At 43.8% G+C, this 13,737-nt stretch overlaps 1 protein-coding gene across 2 annotated transcripts; it reads right to left on the reverse strand.

The window, feature by feature from the left end:
* Nucleotides 1-1,238: 1,238 nt before the first annotated feature.
* On the reverse strand, nucleotides 1,239-13,451 carry tasorb (transcription activation suppressor b). Of its 2 annotated transcripts, none has more exons than XM_085917845.1 (23): nucleotides 13,005-13,451; nucleotides 11,857-12,002; nucleotides 11,591-11,683; nucleotides 10,800-10,872; nucleotides 10,612-10,703; nucleotides 10,402-10,536; nucleotides 10,214-10,338; nucleotides 10,085-10,116; nucleotides 9,295-9,400; nucleotides 8,631-8,734; nucleotides 8,381-8,490; nucleotides 7,835-7,907; nucleotides 7,639-7,713; nucleotides 6,577-7,416; nucleotides 5,956-6,266; nucleotides 5,774-5,876; nucleotides 4,753-5,603; nucleotides 4,116-4,238; nucleotides 3,836-3,995; nucleotides 3,658-3,766; nucleotides 3,393-3,571; nucleotides 3,144-3,278; nucleotides 1,239-3,003 (listed from the first exon to the last, which is right to left on the reverse strand). In XM_085917845.1, the coding sequence occupies exons 1-23, from the start codon at nucleotides 13,303-13,305 to the stop codon at nucleotides 1,754-1,756; spliced, it is 5,526 nt and encodes a 1,841-aa protein (XP_085773971.1). In that variant the 5' UTR covers nucleotides 13,306-13,451; the 3' UTR covers nucleotides 1,239-1,753. The 2 variants fall into 2 exon arrangements, with proteins under 2 accessions (XP_085773971.1, XP_085773962.1); XM_085917836.1 differs by having other exon boundaries at nucleotides 1,239-3,006.
* Between the last annotated feature and the right edge of the window lie 286 nt (nucleotides 13,452-13,737).

Genomic DNA, 13,737 nt, shown 5'->3' on the forward strand with positions numbered 1-13,737 from the left:
CAAAAGCAGAACATGTGGCAGAAATAAAATAGTCCATCCGAACCGCTTATTACTCACAAGGGTCACGGGCGTGCCCATCCCAGCTGTCTTTGGGCGGTAGAACTGGTTGTCAGCCAATCACGTCTGGTTATAGATACAGAAATAAATAGTTTTGAATGACTAAATTTGTATTTGAGGATATGACGATATATTGAATTGATCATTATTACATTTACAACAAAAACCTTTTCTTTGTTACTGTATTTTTTGTTTTGTTGGTTATTTTTGAAGAAACCAAACGACCATTTTCTATAAGAATAATGATAAATGGGATAAACCTTACGGAACTTGTTCAACGTTAGAGGGGCCATTTCACAAAACCAAGATAATGTTTTCCCAGATAGCAGTACCTGTACCATATATAGTCAACCAACTGCAGTATTAACAATTAACCAGCAGAGGGACCTATTTGGCAGTGATGTGCGTTAAGGGAGTAGAAGAGCATAGAAGGGTCTTCATAGGACAGATTTAACCTGCAGGTTACATAAATAAATGAATTTATGAAAGCAAGCTCATCGTTTGTTAAATGACTTTTTTTTGGTAAAAATTAGAGACAGAAACCAATAAATATGTATTTTCTATAAATACATATGCATTACATTTGCAAAAGAAAGCTCAAGCTTGACTCTTGAGAAATAGAACCTTCTATTTTATTTGTTCATTGGAGAATTTTTTTATCCAATATGTTTACTTGTGCATTATATATTAAACATATTTCTACATATTTTATTATAACATAACAAATCTAGTTAGCTCTGTGAGACAGAATTAATTCACTGTGATGTGTCTTCCCCTGCCGAACAGGACTGGAGAAAATATCTGTTCTAAATATCAATAAAATAAAAGCTATCAAATAATTGCAGTTGGTTTAGATAATTATTTTCCCAAGAGCCCTCACCTATTTTCTTTAATAGCGAAATGGCGCCATCTGGCGTACTATACGGAAAACTAAATTGAAGCTTTACAAGTCCGTTTAAAAAAAACAAAAAAAACTTCAACCGACTCCAAATTACCCTAAACTCAATAATAGTACAGATGCGACCAACTTACGCCTGAAAAAAAGTTTTGCTATTTCATTTGAGTAATTTGTAGAAGATATTGCAATTAGTAGAATAGCACATACAACATTCCCTCTACATCTGAGTCCAGAAATATAGCATTCACACTAGTTTAAGAACATTAAGACCACTGTGATTTACTGTACGGTATACAGTATTTTTAATGGTTTGTTTAACACCATTTTCACCAAATCAATATTTGAAACGTTTTTTTATTTCACAGAATTTAGGACAACCAAATGCATAAAAGGGAAAAAAAACAGCAAGTGAAATAAATGGTAGTCAATTAAATAAAAAAATATCTTCTTCCTTTGTCCATAGAGTTTCAAAAGCAGAATAAACAGAAATTACAAGGTAAGTTCAGAGAAGCTGAAAGGCCAATAGCATTTGTTGGCAAATATAAATATAGTGGTTTGAACTGCACGTCTTAACAGTTCACATGGAAAGTGTGCATACCATACAGTCTACACGACAGTAGGACACTCGGCACTGCCTGTATCAATTCTTTATTAATGTAGAAAACCAGGATCCTTATTTACCAATTCAAATAATAAAGTTTATGACAAGGAAATATAGATATATATATATACATTCAGCCAGTTCTAATAGTCTCTGGAGTATGTCGTTTGTGTTGCCCCTTGCAACAACTTGATTGTCTACTCAGGGGCATAATTGTGAGAGTATGTGTAGTCCGTGTAGTAATTTTGCGTGCCACCTCTCCCTGTTGGGTAACCCCAAGAGCAAGGACCCCCATCTGGCCGTTCGTGCCCTCGCCCCAGTCCCGGTCGTGGCCAAAGTCCACCGGGAGGAACTCCTCTGCCCCGGAACGGCCCAGGACCCATAGCACCCCTCATAGGGCCATGATTCATGGGCACGGGCATCCCGCCGCCTACATTGCCATAGCCCATTCGGCACATTTGCTGCGGAGGAAATTTAGGTCTGACTGCTGAGCCCCCTCTGGTAGCTACTGTGGGAACACCCACAGTAGCTCCAGGTTTGTCAGTGCAATTTACTTGAGTCCTGCCACTCGGACAAGTGGCCTTGCCGCCGCTGGGGATTTCCCCACTCTTGGGCGGTACGGTGGGGTCAACCGGGCCAGGCGGAACCGCTACCTGATTGCTTGCAGTTGGAAAAGTGCCAGTCCCCGACGGCCCCCAATTCCCCTCCCCGGCTCCGCTGAGCGTCCTGTCCGCATGTTGCGCTGGGGTACAACTAGTATTGATGTTCGGAATGCCAGTCATGTAATTTTGTTTGACTGTGTCATTGTTGTCTAAATACGGGAGGGAGGGGGTAAGCGGAGGAGTTCCGGGAACTCCAGTTGCTGCGGGGTCCGTGCCATACGTGTGACCGAGCATCATGAGGTGAGGCGGGGGCGGTGGTTTGACCTCTAACGGAAGGATGGCTAGATTGGCGAGAGGTCCCACTGTGGTGTTGACAATAGGGGCGGGCGTCGTGGTTGGCACGCTTGCCGGGGGACGATACTCTTGTTCTTGGTTGCCGCTGCACGGCGAGGCGGGATAGGCCGGGGAGGCCGCGTAACTGGATGAGCCGGTGAAGGATGACCACGAGGAAGAGGGGCACAAGAAACTCTGGTGGGGATTGACGGGAAAACCTCCAGGAGATGTGCTTCCCAGGTCTGCTGACCCGATGCCCAACTGATTTGTGGCTTTGAACTGAGAGATGGCGCTTTTGAGAGCGCTGTAGTCGGCCTGCGGCGGAGTTTCATCGGGGGTGGCCTGCTGGTCGGGGAGCGGTGGACGGAACTCTTCCATGTTTGGGAGGGGCGGCTGTGGCGGCATCACCTCGTCCGCTTTGGGGTTCTCCTCTTTGCCATCGACGACGGCGGGCGTCTCACCGTCATCGGAGTCTAACGACATGTCCTCCTCTCCCTCACACTCATCATTCACTACTGAGAAGACAGGAGGAGGTCAAAATTAAAATAGATTAAAAAAAATAATAATAATCAAGGTGATTCAGATGCATCTCGTAACAATACAGCAAACGCTTAGGCAAAGATGTGACACTGCGCCTGATGGAAGTACCCACCAGTAGAGGGGGGCGTTGGGAGTTCATTTTGACTGATGGAACCAATCAGGCTGTGGAAAGCGGTCATAATATCGTCAATGCTCGCTATCATTATTCCATTCCTGGAATACTGCAGGAACATCTCAAAGGGCCTCTCTGAAATAACAAAAACAAACAAAAAAAAAACCACTGAAAATTCACCAAAATATTTTTGGGGCCTCATCCACAATACATATTCAAATATTTGAGTTCAAATCAAAATGAAGTTACCTGTGATGAAAATAAGATGCCGCTGTTGTGTATGCTGAGCTTGCAGCTTTATCAGGCAGTCGAGATCGGGAGCCTGACGCGACTGGGCGTCGCACTCGTGGTATGGAAGGAACTCGACAAGGTGCTTCTTTTGATAAGATGTCAGAAGGTTGAGTAGCCCCATCGCGTTGGTGTTCAACCTATGACATGAAACAAAAAAAGTCAACTTCCACAATGTTCTTCTTGTTTCAAAGCTCACAGTGAGCATCCCCAAGCGCAAACTGACCGGCCCATTTCCTTAAGCTTCTTCTGTGACTTGCAGTGAACCTTCCACTGCCAGGGCTGCTCAGGTGTGCTTTGCTCCTCCAAGAACTTCAGCAATGCCTGCAAGCGATCTGAGAGACAAAAATAGTGGGTTATTCACGGAACTTTCCAAAAAGAACAAACAAAGAACAAGTACTAACCTTGCGTGATGAGGTCGGGATTAAGGACAAACTCATCGGACACCAGGAAACCTCCAGACACAAACAGCTCATTGTAGGTGTGGTTCTTCACATCGTCCAGAGTGTCAACACCGGCGAAGCTCACTGAAGGCAATTTCTTCAAAGACACCAGTGCCGGGATCTACAAGTTAAAGTTGAGGAACATTTGGGTGTAAAAATAAAGTCACGTCAGTGCTGAATGAGACATTAAAAAAAAAAAGAGGTCATGCTCGGAGCTGAGACCACCAGGACGTATTATTACCTTGTGCACGTGTGCAGCAATGTGCTCATTCTGAATGATGATAAGTAGTTTGTCCAGACTGTTGCTGTTTTCCAGAAACATCTGCGGGGTGCACTCGTTGTTGCCAAGACTTTTCAAGTATTCCTTCAGGACAAACGGGAACATAATTATTTGCTAATTGGAACCGTAGCAACATGCAAGCGCTGGCCAGCATACAAAACCGTCACACAGACGGCACATTCGCAATGTCAAACTGTTTTTGTTAGTTGGCCTATGTGATGTTGGTTGTGTTTATTGCAGTGATCCTCAAAGAACGCCTTTAGTGGTCCATGAAAGAATCAAAGTCGTTTTACACCGCACTTGTATTTCTTGGTGTTAACTGCAAAGGACGGCAGCACTTTGGTGCAAGTGTGCCCCTGCTGAGAAGTGGTTGCTTAGCAGCCTATCAGGATGTATCATGGATACTTTTCCTGGGGGTTGACCTACTACTGTTACAAAGTAACTCTGCCAACCGCTCTCCTATGTTTTGTAATCAGGACTGTACAATTTTTACTTTAAGTCCCTTTTTTTGGGGGGATACAGTCGAGTTGTATTTCAATTTTAAGTACAAACTTTGTCCAACTTTACTCTGTGTTGCTTTCATAAGAAAGAGTTGTACCTTTATCTCCTTGCAGACAGTGCTCTCTTCGCCCTCATCCCCGGAATGGATGTAGAACTTGACTGTATTCTTGGTGACGTCCTTGAAGATCTCCACTAAGCTGCTGAAAACTTCTGGTTTTAGCTGACCGATGAGGCTGCCCGTCATGAGACCCGCCGTACTAATGCCGTTGGCAGTGCCGGCACTATCAATGGTGCCGGAGGAAGTCGCAGAGGTGGACTTTTGGGATTTTGCTGTTGGCTCTGGGGGGATCTGGGAGGGAGAATAAGCCTCTTCCACAATCTCTGCTGGAAGAGGATCTGATTTTGCCATGCCTTCTGTTGCAGGACTTTGATTGCTACTCTGAGACGAGTTGGGGTTCACCGGGGGTTGGGGTACTTCAGGTTTGGAAGACGTTTGCACGGATGATGGCACTGATAAATCTGGAATCGCCTCAGCCGGCTCCGGGGAAGGGGCCTTGGGTGAAACCGGTGGGATTGGGACCAACTTTTCCATCTGCTCACTAAGTGCTTCGACATGCTCCTGCACGGAGACAGGAGTGACGTGATTTACGACCATGGGTGAGAAGCTGATCCTATGCTGCAAGGAATTGCACAGAGGTAGTCTTGGAGGTAGCTGCACGGTGTAGGTGACGCAATGACTCCGCATGATGTTTTTAATGTCAGAAGTGAGGCTGTACATTTCCTGGTTGAGTATGGTGTCCAAGCTGATAGAGGGCCTGGAAGAAACTTCCTCTGCTAATGATAACGTCAGGGCTTCCTTTTTCACATCAAGCGTGGAGGGCATCTTCGGCTCGAGGCTCTCTATCGCCACAGCCTCTGGCTCAGGTTCAGGTAAGGATTGTGTTTTTTCTGAAAGAGAGCAAATTGGAAAAGCTTTTTTCAAGGAAGTGCGTGGGAAAACGTTCCATTGGCAGCCATACAGGCCCACCTGGCTTTGGAGCGGCTGATCAGCCGACTGTCCCATTACATTTGGTCACTTCAAAAGTGGGAGGCATATACAATAAGAATTGACGCTATACCTTCATTTGTGGGTACGGCAGAGGTTGTGCTGGCTGAGGGTTGAGCTTGGTCCACTGGAGAGCCTGTGCTAAAACTACTTCCAGGGCTACAGTCCATATCCTCCTAAAAAGAGCATACGCATCAGTAGTTGACATGATTTACAAAAAGCATGCAATGTCAAAATCAACAGTTCCCATCTCACCTCCGTGTAGTTGGTCTGTGATGCAGGCTCACTTTGTTTGCTAAAATCGGAGGCTGGTACAGCCGGTTCCAACTTTTCAGGACCCGTTGACTGCTCGCCGTGGTTTGATTTCACAGATATTGATCCCTGAGCGACGGCTTTGTTGAGAGTGGAGAGCAGTATCTTGAGGAGACGCTGGGTCTCGTGAACTGCTGTTGAATTGGTGTTGCCGCAAGCCCTCAAGTCAGTGTCATAGATACCCATGCTTTCCATTACTCTGGTCAGATTTTCACTGTGGCTGCCGTCTTCGACCGTCTCCTCCGCTGGTGCCCCTATCAATAAAGATATCATAAAAATCCCTGCCCACACAAAACCACTAGTATGACTAGAAATGATGTAGATCACAAGTACTGCCACATAATGGCCAGAAAAAAAACTAAAGTCTGAATCTGCTGTGCAAAAAAATCGATTACCTTGTGTGTTAAGTTTCTGTTGCATGTCACTTACCACTCGGAGACAAACAAACACACACCGAAAAAAGGCGCTCTTTTGACAGACTGTTGTGAAATTAATGATTCTCCTTGGCCAATGAGGCAAAAAGGACACAAGACACATTTTCATCACAGAGCTTTCTTTCCTTACCCCGGCTGGGTTCGCCGTTGCTCAAAAGATCTGTGCGTTGATGTTTGTTCTTGTCTCCTCGTTCATCACCTTCAAATTTTCTCTTGAGGTTATTGGACTCAAAGGCTCCATCTTGCTTTTGCCTTCCAGGGTCCTTAACTAGAGTTCTCTTGTGGAGTTGGATTAGTTTCAATAACTGCCTCATCTTATCTTTATCGTAGTTGCCCTGTGACAGCGGCACCTTTGGTGGTTGTGCCTGTGGCTGTGCCTGGGGCTGGATCTGGGGCGGGGGCTGGGATTCAGTGTGGGACTCGTGGTGCAACTGGGCACCATTTGCATGGGCGACCACCGGTCCCTGTCTGTTGGCGTCTGTGGCCGGTTTCTCCTGCGCGAGTCGTTCTGGTGGTGGCCTTTCTGACAATCTCTCAGAGCGGTCAGAACCACCCCAGTCAGAAACAGGACTGTATTCTACAGAGACTGGGGCAGCGACAGGTGTGGGGTTGCTTATCTGTTCAATGATGTCTTTCGCCTTGTTCACAGGAAAAGTGTAGTTCGATGAGTTGGTAATGTAAGTCCGCAGTATGGCGTCCACGTTCCCTTTGGGCCTGGGTAAAGGAACCGTATATGGCCTGTCATCCACATGATATTTGTAGTCAGGCAAGATGAATGGTCGCACTCTTCCAGAGTCGACGCGACTTAAATAGTCCGTGGCTTGTCGCTCCACACCGGAACTCGGGTCTTTGCCTGCATTTGGGCGTTGTGTAAAAAAGGCGTAATGCAAGGCAGGGATGAACCGTTCCAAAGGTTGAAAAATTGCATGTGGCTCTGCTGTCAATGGCTCTGGCTTTGATAGCCGGGACGCTGCGATGGAGAAAAACAAAAATAATTAGGCATAATATCAAGCTATAGTTTATATTGTTCTGACTGAGGCTTTGAAGAGGACTGTACCTAAAAGCCCTGAAATAACCTTTTACTTCATTAGTCAACACAATCCTCAATCAAGAAGTTTGCATTCCATTACTTTGCCAGAGCTTCCCCTAGATGCTCACATGAAATAATGATAAATGACAGTGAATAACTCACAATACTTGAAAACCGCCCTTGACTCATGAAAGAGGAATATTGCTTGCAGGCTCTTTTCAACCCGCGCTCGCCGTTCTGCAAAATAAACGGACATTTTTAAAAGTGTAATCCTCACTGGAGGTAACAAGTAGGAGGCAAACGGAAAGTAGAGAACTGTGAGATCAAATAAAATAAAAAAAGAAAGGCTTTCTGGCACCTTTGGACTCCACCATCTGTGCTGAAGACAACAGGAAGAGAAAGCCCCGGTCATACAAGGACTTCACCAGCACCTACATAAGAGGGTAGACACAAGGGTTTAAAGAAATAAAAAATAGCGAGATAAAATAATTGTGTGATCCTGTTGTTTTTCTTTGCGGCAGTTTGCGTCTTCCTTGACAGTCATGGCATGTTTTTGTGATTCAATTTAAAAAGAAAAACAATCCAATACATATTTCTGCATGTGCAGCCTTAAAACCCCATACAAGGTCACATTTTTTCTGCTGTTGCGTCTCTCTGTCTTTCGGTTGATGTGAGGTGCTCAATCGCTTGAAGAATGTGACTTTTTTTTTTTACTTTCGGCCGCATCGCTCGGTGTGCAGCGAGCTTACAATGACACAAACCTTTAATACAGTAGTAAAAAGTCTAGCACTATACTGTTTCCTTCATTGGATTTTTCTGCATTAAAGAGAGGTTGATAAAAAAAACTCCTCATCATTTCGGCAGTTCAAATTTGCAACATTACAAGTAGAAAAGGGTGACTCACCATCCGGTCTTTCTCCAGTTTGTTTATTAGTGCTACCAGACTGCCACTGGTTGGTTTTCCTTTTCCTTCGATAACCTCAAAAAGGCTGCATGACATTCCATATTTCACCACTGCAACAAATGAAAACACATTGGGAAATGCAAAGTAACTATCTTTGAGTCACATGGTTGATTAGATTTGCTCAAACAGCGAACTAGCACTCATCATCCCATCGGGGTATGTTATTTTTGCAGAATCCGTGCTGGCTGACCTTCCCGTGACGCACTGTAGGTGTCCCAAGAGAAGAGCACAGCAGGAATCTTTCTCTTCACCTGTTCAAGCTGCATGCCTTGATTCACTTCAAGTTTCTCCGGACTGTTGAAGAACAAGCAATTCAATTTTACCAGTAAAAGTGTTAATAGCCTAAACCCGAGGTCTAAATAATTCCTAGATGTGTTGAAATGTATGAATTGGCAACTATTTTAATAATCAAGTAATTGTTTGGAGCCACTGTTTAACTTAAAATTGTCTCAATATTGAGTTTTTGTCTCATGGATACAGCAAGTGCAAATGACTACCGCATTCCATAATGCAAAGCAGAAGACATGTTGCATTATGGGATGGATGTCTCCATGAGGAACATTAATACCAATGTATGGAAAAATACTGAGGCAATGGAAAGTTATTTCCTATAAAAAGTGTTGATATTTCATCATAAGTGTTTTCATATATTTGTATATAGTAGTATTTGTGTTTATTTATTCTCCTTTTGTGAACTATTTAATTTCAACAACACCGTGATAAAAATAAAGTAAATACATTGTGATTCTAAAACTAGAACAGCGTAATTGATTTTGCATACATTTCAAAAGAAAACGTTTCTGGATGATATAAATGTGTTAAGCAACGTTCCACTACATATCTTGTATACTCACAGTTTGAAAGGTAGATAGGCCCGTGAGGACGATCGTAAACGGATTGGAAATAACTCCTGGCCCTTGGTAACCAGTGGACCACTCCACACAGAATAGCAGCGCCGCACTGAAATTGCATCAAATGCAGGTTTAAAAAAAAAAAAAAAAAAAAATTCAACATCTAGTGAAAGCAAATGTAAAGCTCATAGAACTTGTGTCTAAAACAGTACAAAACAGGGCTGTGCATTACGCTGATTGCATGGCTTTAAGAAATACAGACAACATGTGACCTCAACATCGTAACATTAACAGGAGATGCAGGACAACATCTTCTCTAGACAAGGTCAGCATGCAAGTTTGATTGCTTTAGCAGCTGCAAACCTCAAGGAAGCTACTGAGTCACCTACTTAGCCTAAATTATTTCAACTTAACTTAAAGGGTGAAAAGAAAAATAAGAGAGCAATGTCATAATCAAAGAGTGTTTGCAAGTGTACCATTTCCATTAAAAAAGGGAAGCTTAAAGCCGACATTTCTGTCAAATTTAAAAGCTACGAGACTTTTAAAAGACTTAAAGACATGTTAATGTCAATTAGGGCCTTGCTTTTAGATTTATGGATATTTTGGAAGGATGTGCGTCACCCACGTTAGAAGCGTGCAGCTGCTGTCTGGACTGAACATTCTTAATCTATTCTATTCCGTCTAAATTTCAGACAAAGATAATGTGTGGTCACCCCTGGCAAACTTAGAACTCTAACATAGAACAAAAGGTAGTCATGCGTCGCTGAGTCTAACATGAATATAAACATTTTACCTCGACTTCCTTCTGAAGAAACAACACCAAGCCTATCAAACAAGAGAATCACAAAGGCTGTTAAGAGACAAAATATTCCCGGGGGAGAGATTACGGATGTTTTTTTTTTTTTTACAAGGACTGCTTTACCTGTGTGTCGCTAAAGAGGTGGCTGCAGCATCCTTGCCCTTGTACTGAAAGGAAACCACAGCATAGGGGCACACTTGCCTGGGCCGTGTTTTGATTTCTTCAAATGCAAACTCGAAAAAATATTGCTGGAGACAAAAAGGCAGTCGTGTTAAAAACAGGAGAGTCATTCAATTGCTAGAAGTTTGTACCTGGGTGAGCTCAAACGCTCTGTAAGACAGCAACGATGTAACCCGATTGGCACTTTTGGACAAATGACAGTCAAACTTGGTTGTCGGTTCCTTTACGTTGTTTGGCATGTTCTCGTGGATGTGCTTTATTCTTCCCTGAAAGGACCAAACAGCAAGTCAGATTTGGGACCCTGAGGATGTCGAGACGTACGCTAAAAATGAAATACGTACCCTCATAACTTTAAAAATGATCATGTCTCCAGCTGAACCAATTTCAAACGGATTGATTTGTAATAAATCAGAGAATTTGGAGAGATATACACCTACAATGGAAAAACAATTGGATCGAGAATTATTTTATTTTTTTATAGAGGAGCAATAAAGCAGGCATCTGTTGTTTACGCAGTCACGTTACTTACCCATTGATGCATTTCCTACTGTTGTTATCTTTGAGTGTCCCACCGACAAACCCTTCTCACAGATCCACTGAAGCTAAAACATTCAAGGGGACATTTAGGTCATGAGACCACAAGAATGACTTTCATACTTTATAACTGTAAACAGTACGGCAGCAGAAAAACACACATCAATAAAAGCAGTCATAACAACATCATTTCGGATAACAAGTTAGCACTGACTTTCGTTCGACCAAATGAGGTGGCTTGGTTTACAGTTTTGGTGCTTAAATATTTAGTTCTTCCTCCTTGTTCAAGGTGTCAAATTCATACAGTGAACTTCAAGCGGGTGTAGCAATGTATTGCAGACTAAACTTTAGTCTCCCATTGCTGCCTTAAGCCTGTACTTCACTAAGGTTTGCTATGCACATGGTGATTGTTGAGTTTCGTCAGGGTTCGTTCAAGGTCGCAAAGACATTCACACACAGTTTTAATGGTGGAACTGTTGGCAAACGTTTTGCAAAGTTGAACGAACCCCGGCGAAAAAACAAAGAAAACATTTGCGATGCACACGTGCACATTTTCCTCGCTCTGCGTGGTACGGGGCAGTTAGCCACCATGCTAGTTCGTTTGAAGGGCCTCAAAGCCTAAATTAAGTATTCTATAATCTACTATGGCGCAGAACAGAAATACCAGTGCTTGTTTATCATCCTTAAAGGAAGATGTAAAGCTCTAAATCATAGCAACAAAAACATTCCTTGTCCACTTTGCAGCCAGCCTCTGATACGTGAACAAGGATCTGTAGCCAAAATCACCTTGGATTTTTCTGGATACAAGAAACAGTACGATTCTGTCAGTTCTTGTTCCGTGCGCCCTTCTTGCTTCATCTCTCTCCTCTTCTCGATGAACTGAAACACAGTCGAGAGAAGGTTAAATCAAAACATCAGAAAATGCACATAATAAATCTGACAAAAAGACCACCATGAATTACGAGGTCACTAAATAAAAAAAAATCCCTTCTGTCCACACTGCTGTTAAAACACATTGTTACAGTGAAACCTGATCTGAAATATGGACCAACCTCCTTCTCCAGAAGCTCATTGTGAATGAGCCTGACTTTACAGTAGGAGAATGTTCCTCTTGATGACGCATCCAGATAAAAAGAGGAGATGAGCTTCACAAGGTCGTCAAACTCACGGCTGTCGGGTGGTAGAAGCTGGTACAAGCCTGTGCACACAAATGGACGTCATGTGGATTAACATGGTGCTACGACAGTCAAGAGGGGGAAATTTCTCCAAAACACATTTGTTTCATGGATATCTTGTTAAGTTGCAACTAGCAGGTCACATATATAACAAAGAGAGTGAAGTGAGTAATGTGCAGTAAACAAGCAACCTTCCATCTTGGTGTTCAAAGACAATGTCCCAATACAATCGACAAATGTAACACAGCTTCAAAGAGGGCTTACAGATAGACCACCCAAACATACAAAAAGGTAAAACTAGACCTGACGTTAGCATTACTGTTCTGCGCAGAGGGAGTCAAAGTCAAATGATAAGACTTTCATTTTCTTGCACAATAATTGATCATTTCATATGCAACAGGATAAATTGGGGAAGTATGGCTGCCTTCTGTGTACAGTACACACAAAGAGCTGATGATTCACAGGAAGCTTTGTGACAACTACAGGCTATGGGGTCACTTTGCCCTTGCCCTTTCAAATTTAGGGAGATCTGTGTTGGGAATGTGTCGGACTCGTGACAAGAAACTGGAATCCCCATTTTGATTATGTGGCAATACTTGCAGTGCTGTTATGGGAAGGTTAATTCTAACCGATCAATGGTGTCACTGTCAATGTCTGGCCCTCGCATTTGCTTTAATTAACCCGCGACGGGTCAAAAAAAGCTGGTTAAAGATTAACAAACCGAACAAAGTGGGTTTGGTGACTTGGAATGGCAGTTTTCCAAAAGAAACTTTGAGGCAGGTTGACAGCAACGCTGCTCGTCTTCAGTGGAGACACACAGGCCGCCAATTTATTGGTAAACCATGCCACAACGACTTGTGTGTGTGTATTTCACTCCAAAAGTACGCTTTCGATCCAGGACGACTAGCATTTGTCAGTTACCGCGGGTAGTGGGCTAGTTAGCAGGCTAGCAACATGCAGCAGCAAAAGCAGCGGCGGCAGCAACTCTACACGCTCTGTTCCAACTAGCAGCGATATGGCACCACCTTTTCGTTCTTTCTTCCTCGGGATTTGAAAAGGCTTCCGAGGCCGCTCTTCGCTTCGTCTCTGGCCCGGCGTGGGGGAGCCGCTCCAGCTCCGGGCGTCAGAATGCACGCTGTTATGCCGCTCGGGAGGATCTTGCTCGGGTATTACACAGTCTCCATAGCCAGGCTGATCGCCATTTTGGTTGGCTGTGGCCGTGGTGGCGGCTGAAGTCTTCTGGGGATCGCCACCTTCTTGGTGTAGGTTGCCCGTATCGGAGTAATCCGACTCCCTTTTCCCCATCGGACTGGGGTTTAGGGCCATTTTCAGGGCGCCGTGCACGACTTAGGGCGATGCAACGTAAGCCTGTAATGAATACGAGCCGCTTGTCTCACACATAAACGCCGCTCCTCAGCCTGCCACCGCCATTGTGAAAATGACGTCGACGTTCTTCTCCACTGCATTACGCCAGCGTCACCGTGTTTACATACCAGCAAATCTGCGCCACCTAACGTCAGAAAGAAGAAGTGCGGAATGTAATGACAGTTGAGAGAAAAGTCAAGTTTATGGGCCTGCCACCGATATTCAATCCGATTTCTTCATCTTTGTCAAAGGCCTCCTGTGTCATCATTTATATTGGAGCCGGTTTCAGCATTAAAAAAATAAATGTGAATGACCCATATTTTGCCAGCCTGAGCGCATTTTTTTTCTCAGAGGACCTGAGACCTGATGTGATGTGATGACACAAAAAGGAAG

The sequence above is a fragment of the Syngnathus leptorhynchus genome, chromosome 1 (genome assembly GCF_054491065.1).
Source record: "Syngnathus leptorhynchus isolate UIUO chromosome 1, UIUO_Slep, whole genome shotgun sequence".
In the NCBI taxonomy this organism is placed as follows: domain Eukaryota; kingdom Metazoa; phylum Chordata; class Actinopteri; order Syngnathiformes; family Syngnathidae; genus Syngnathus; species Syngnathus leptorhynchus.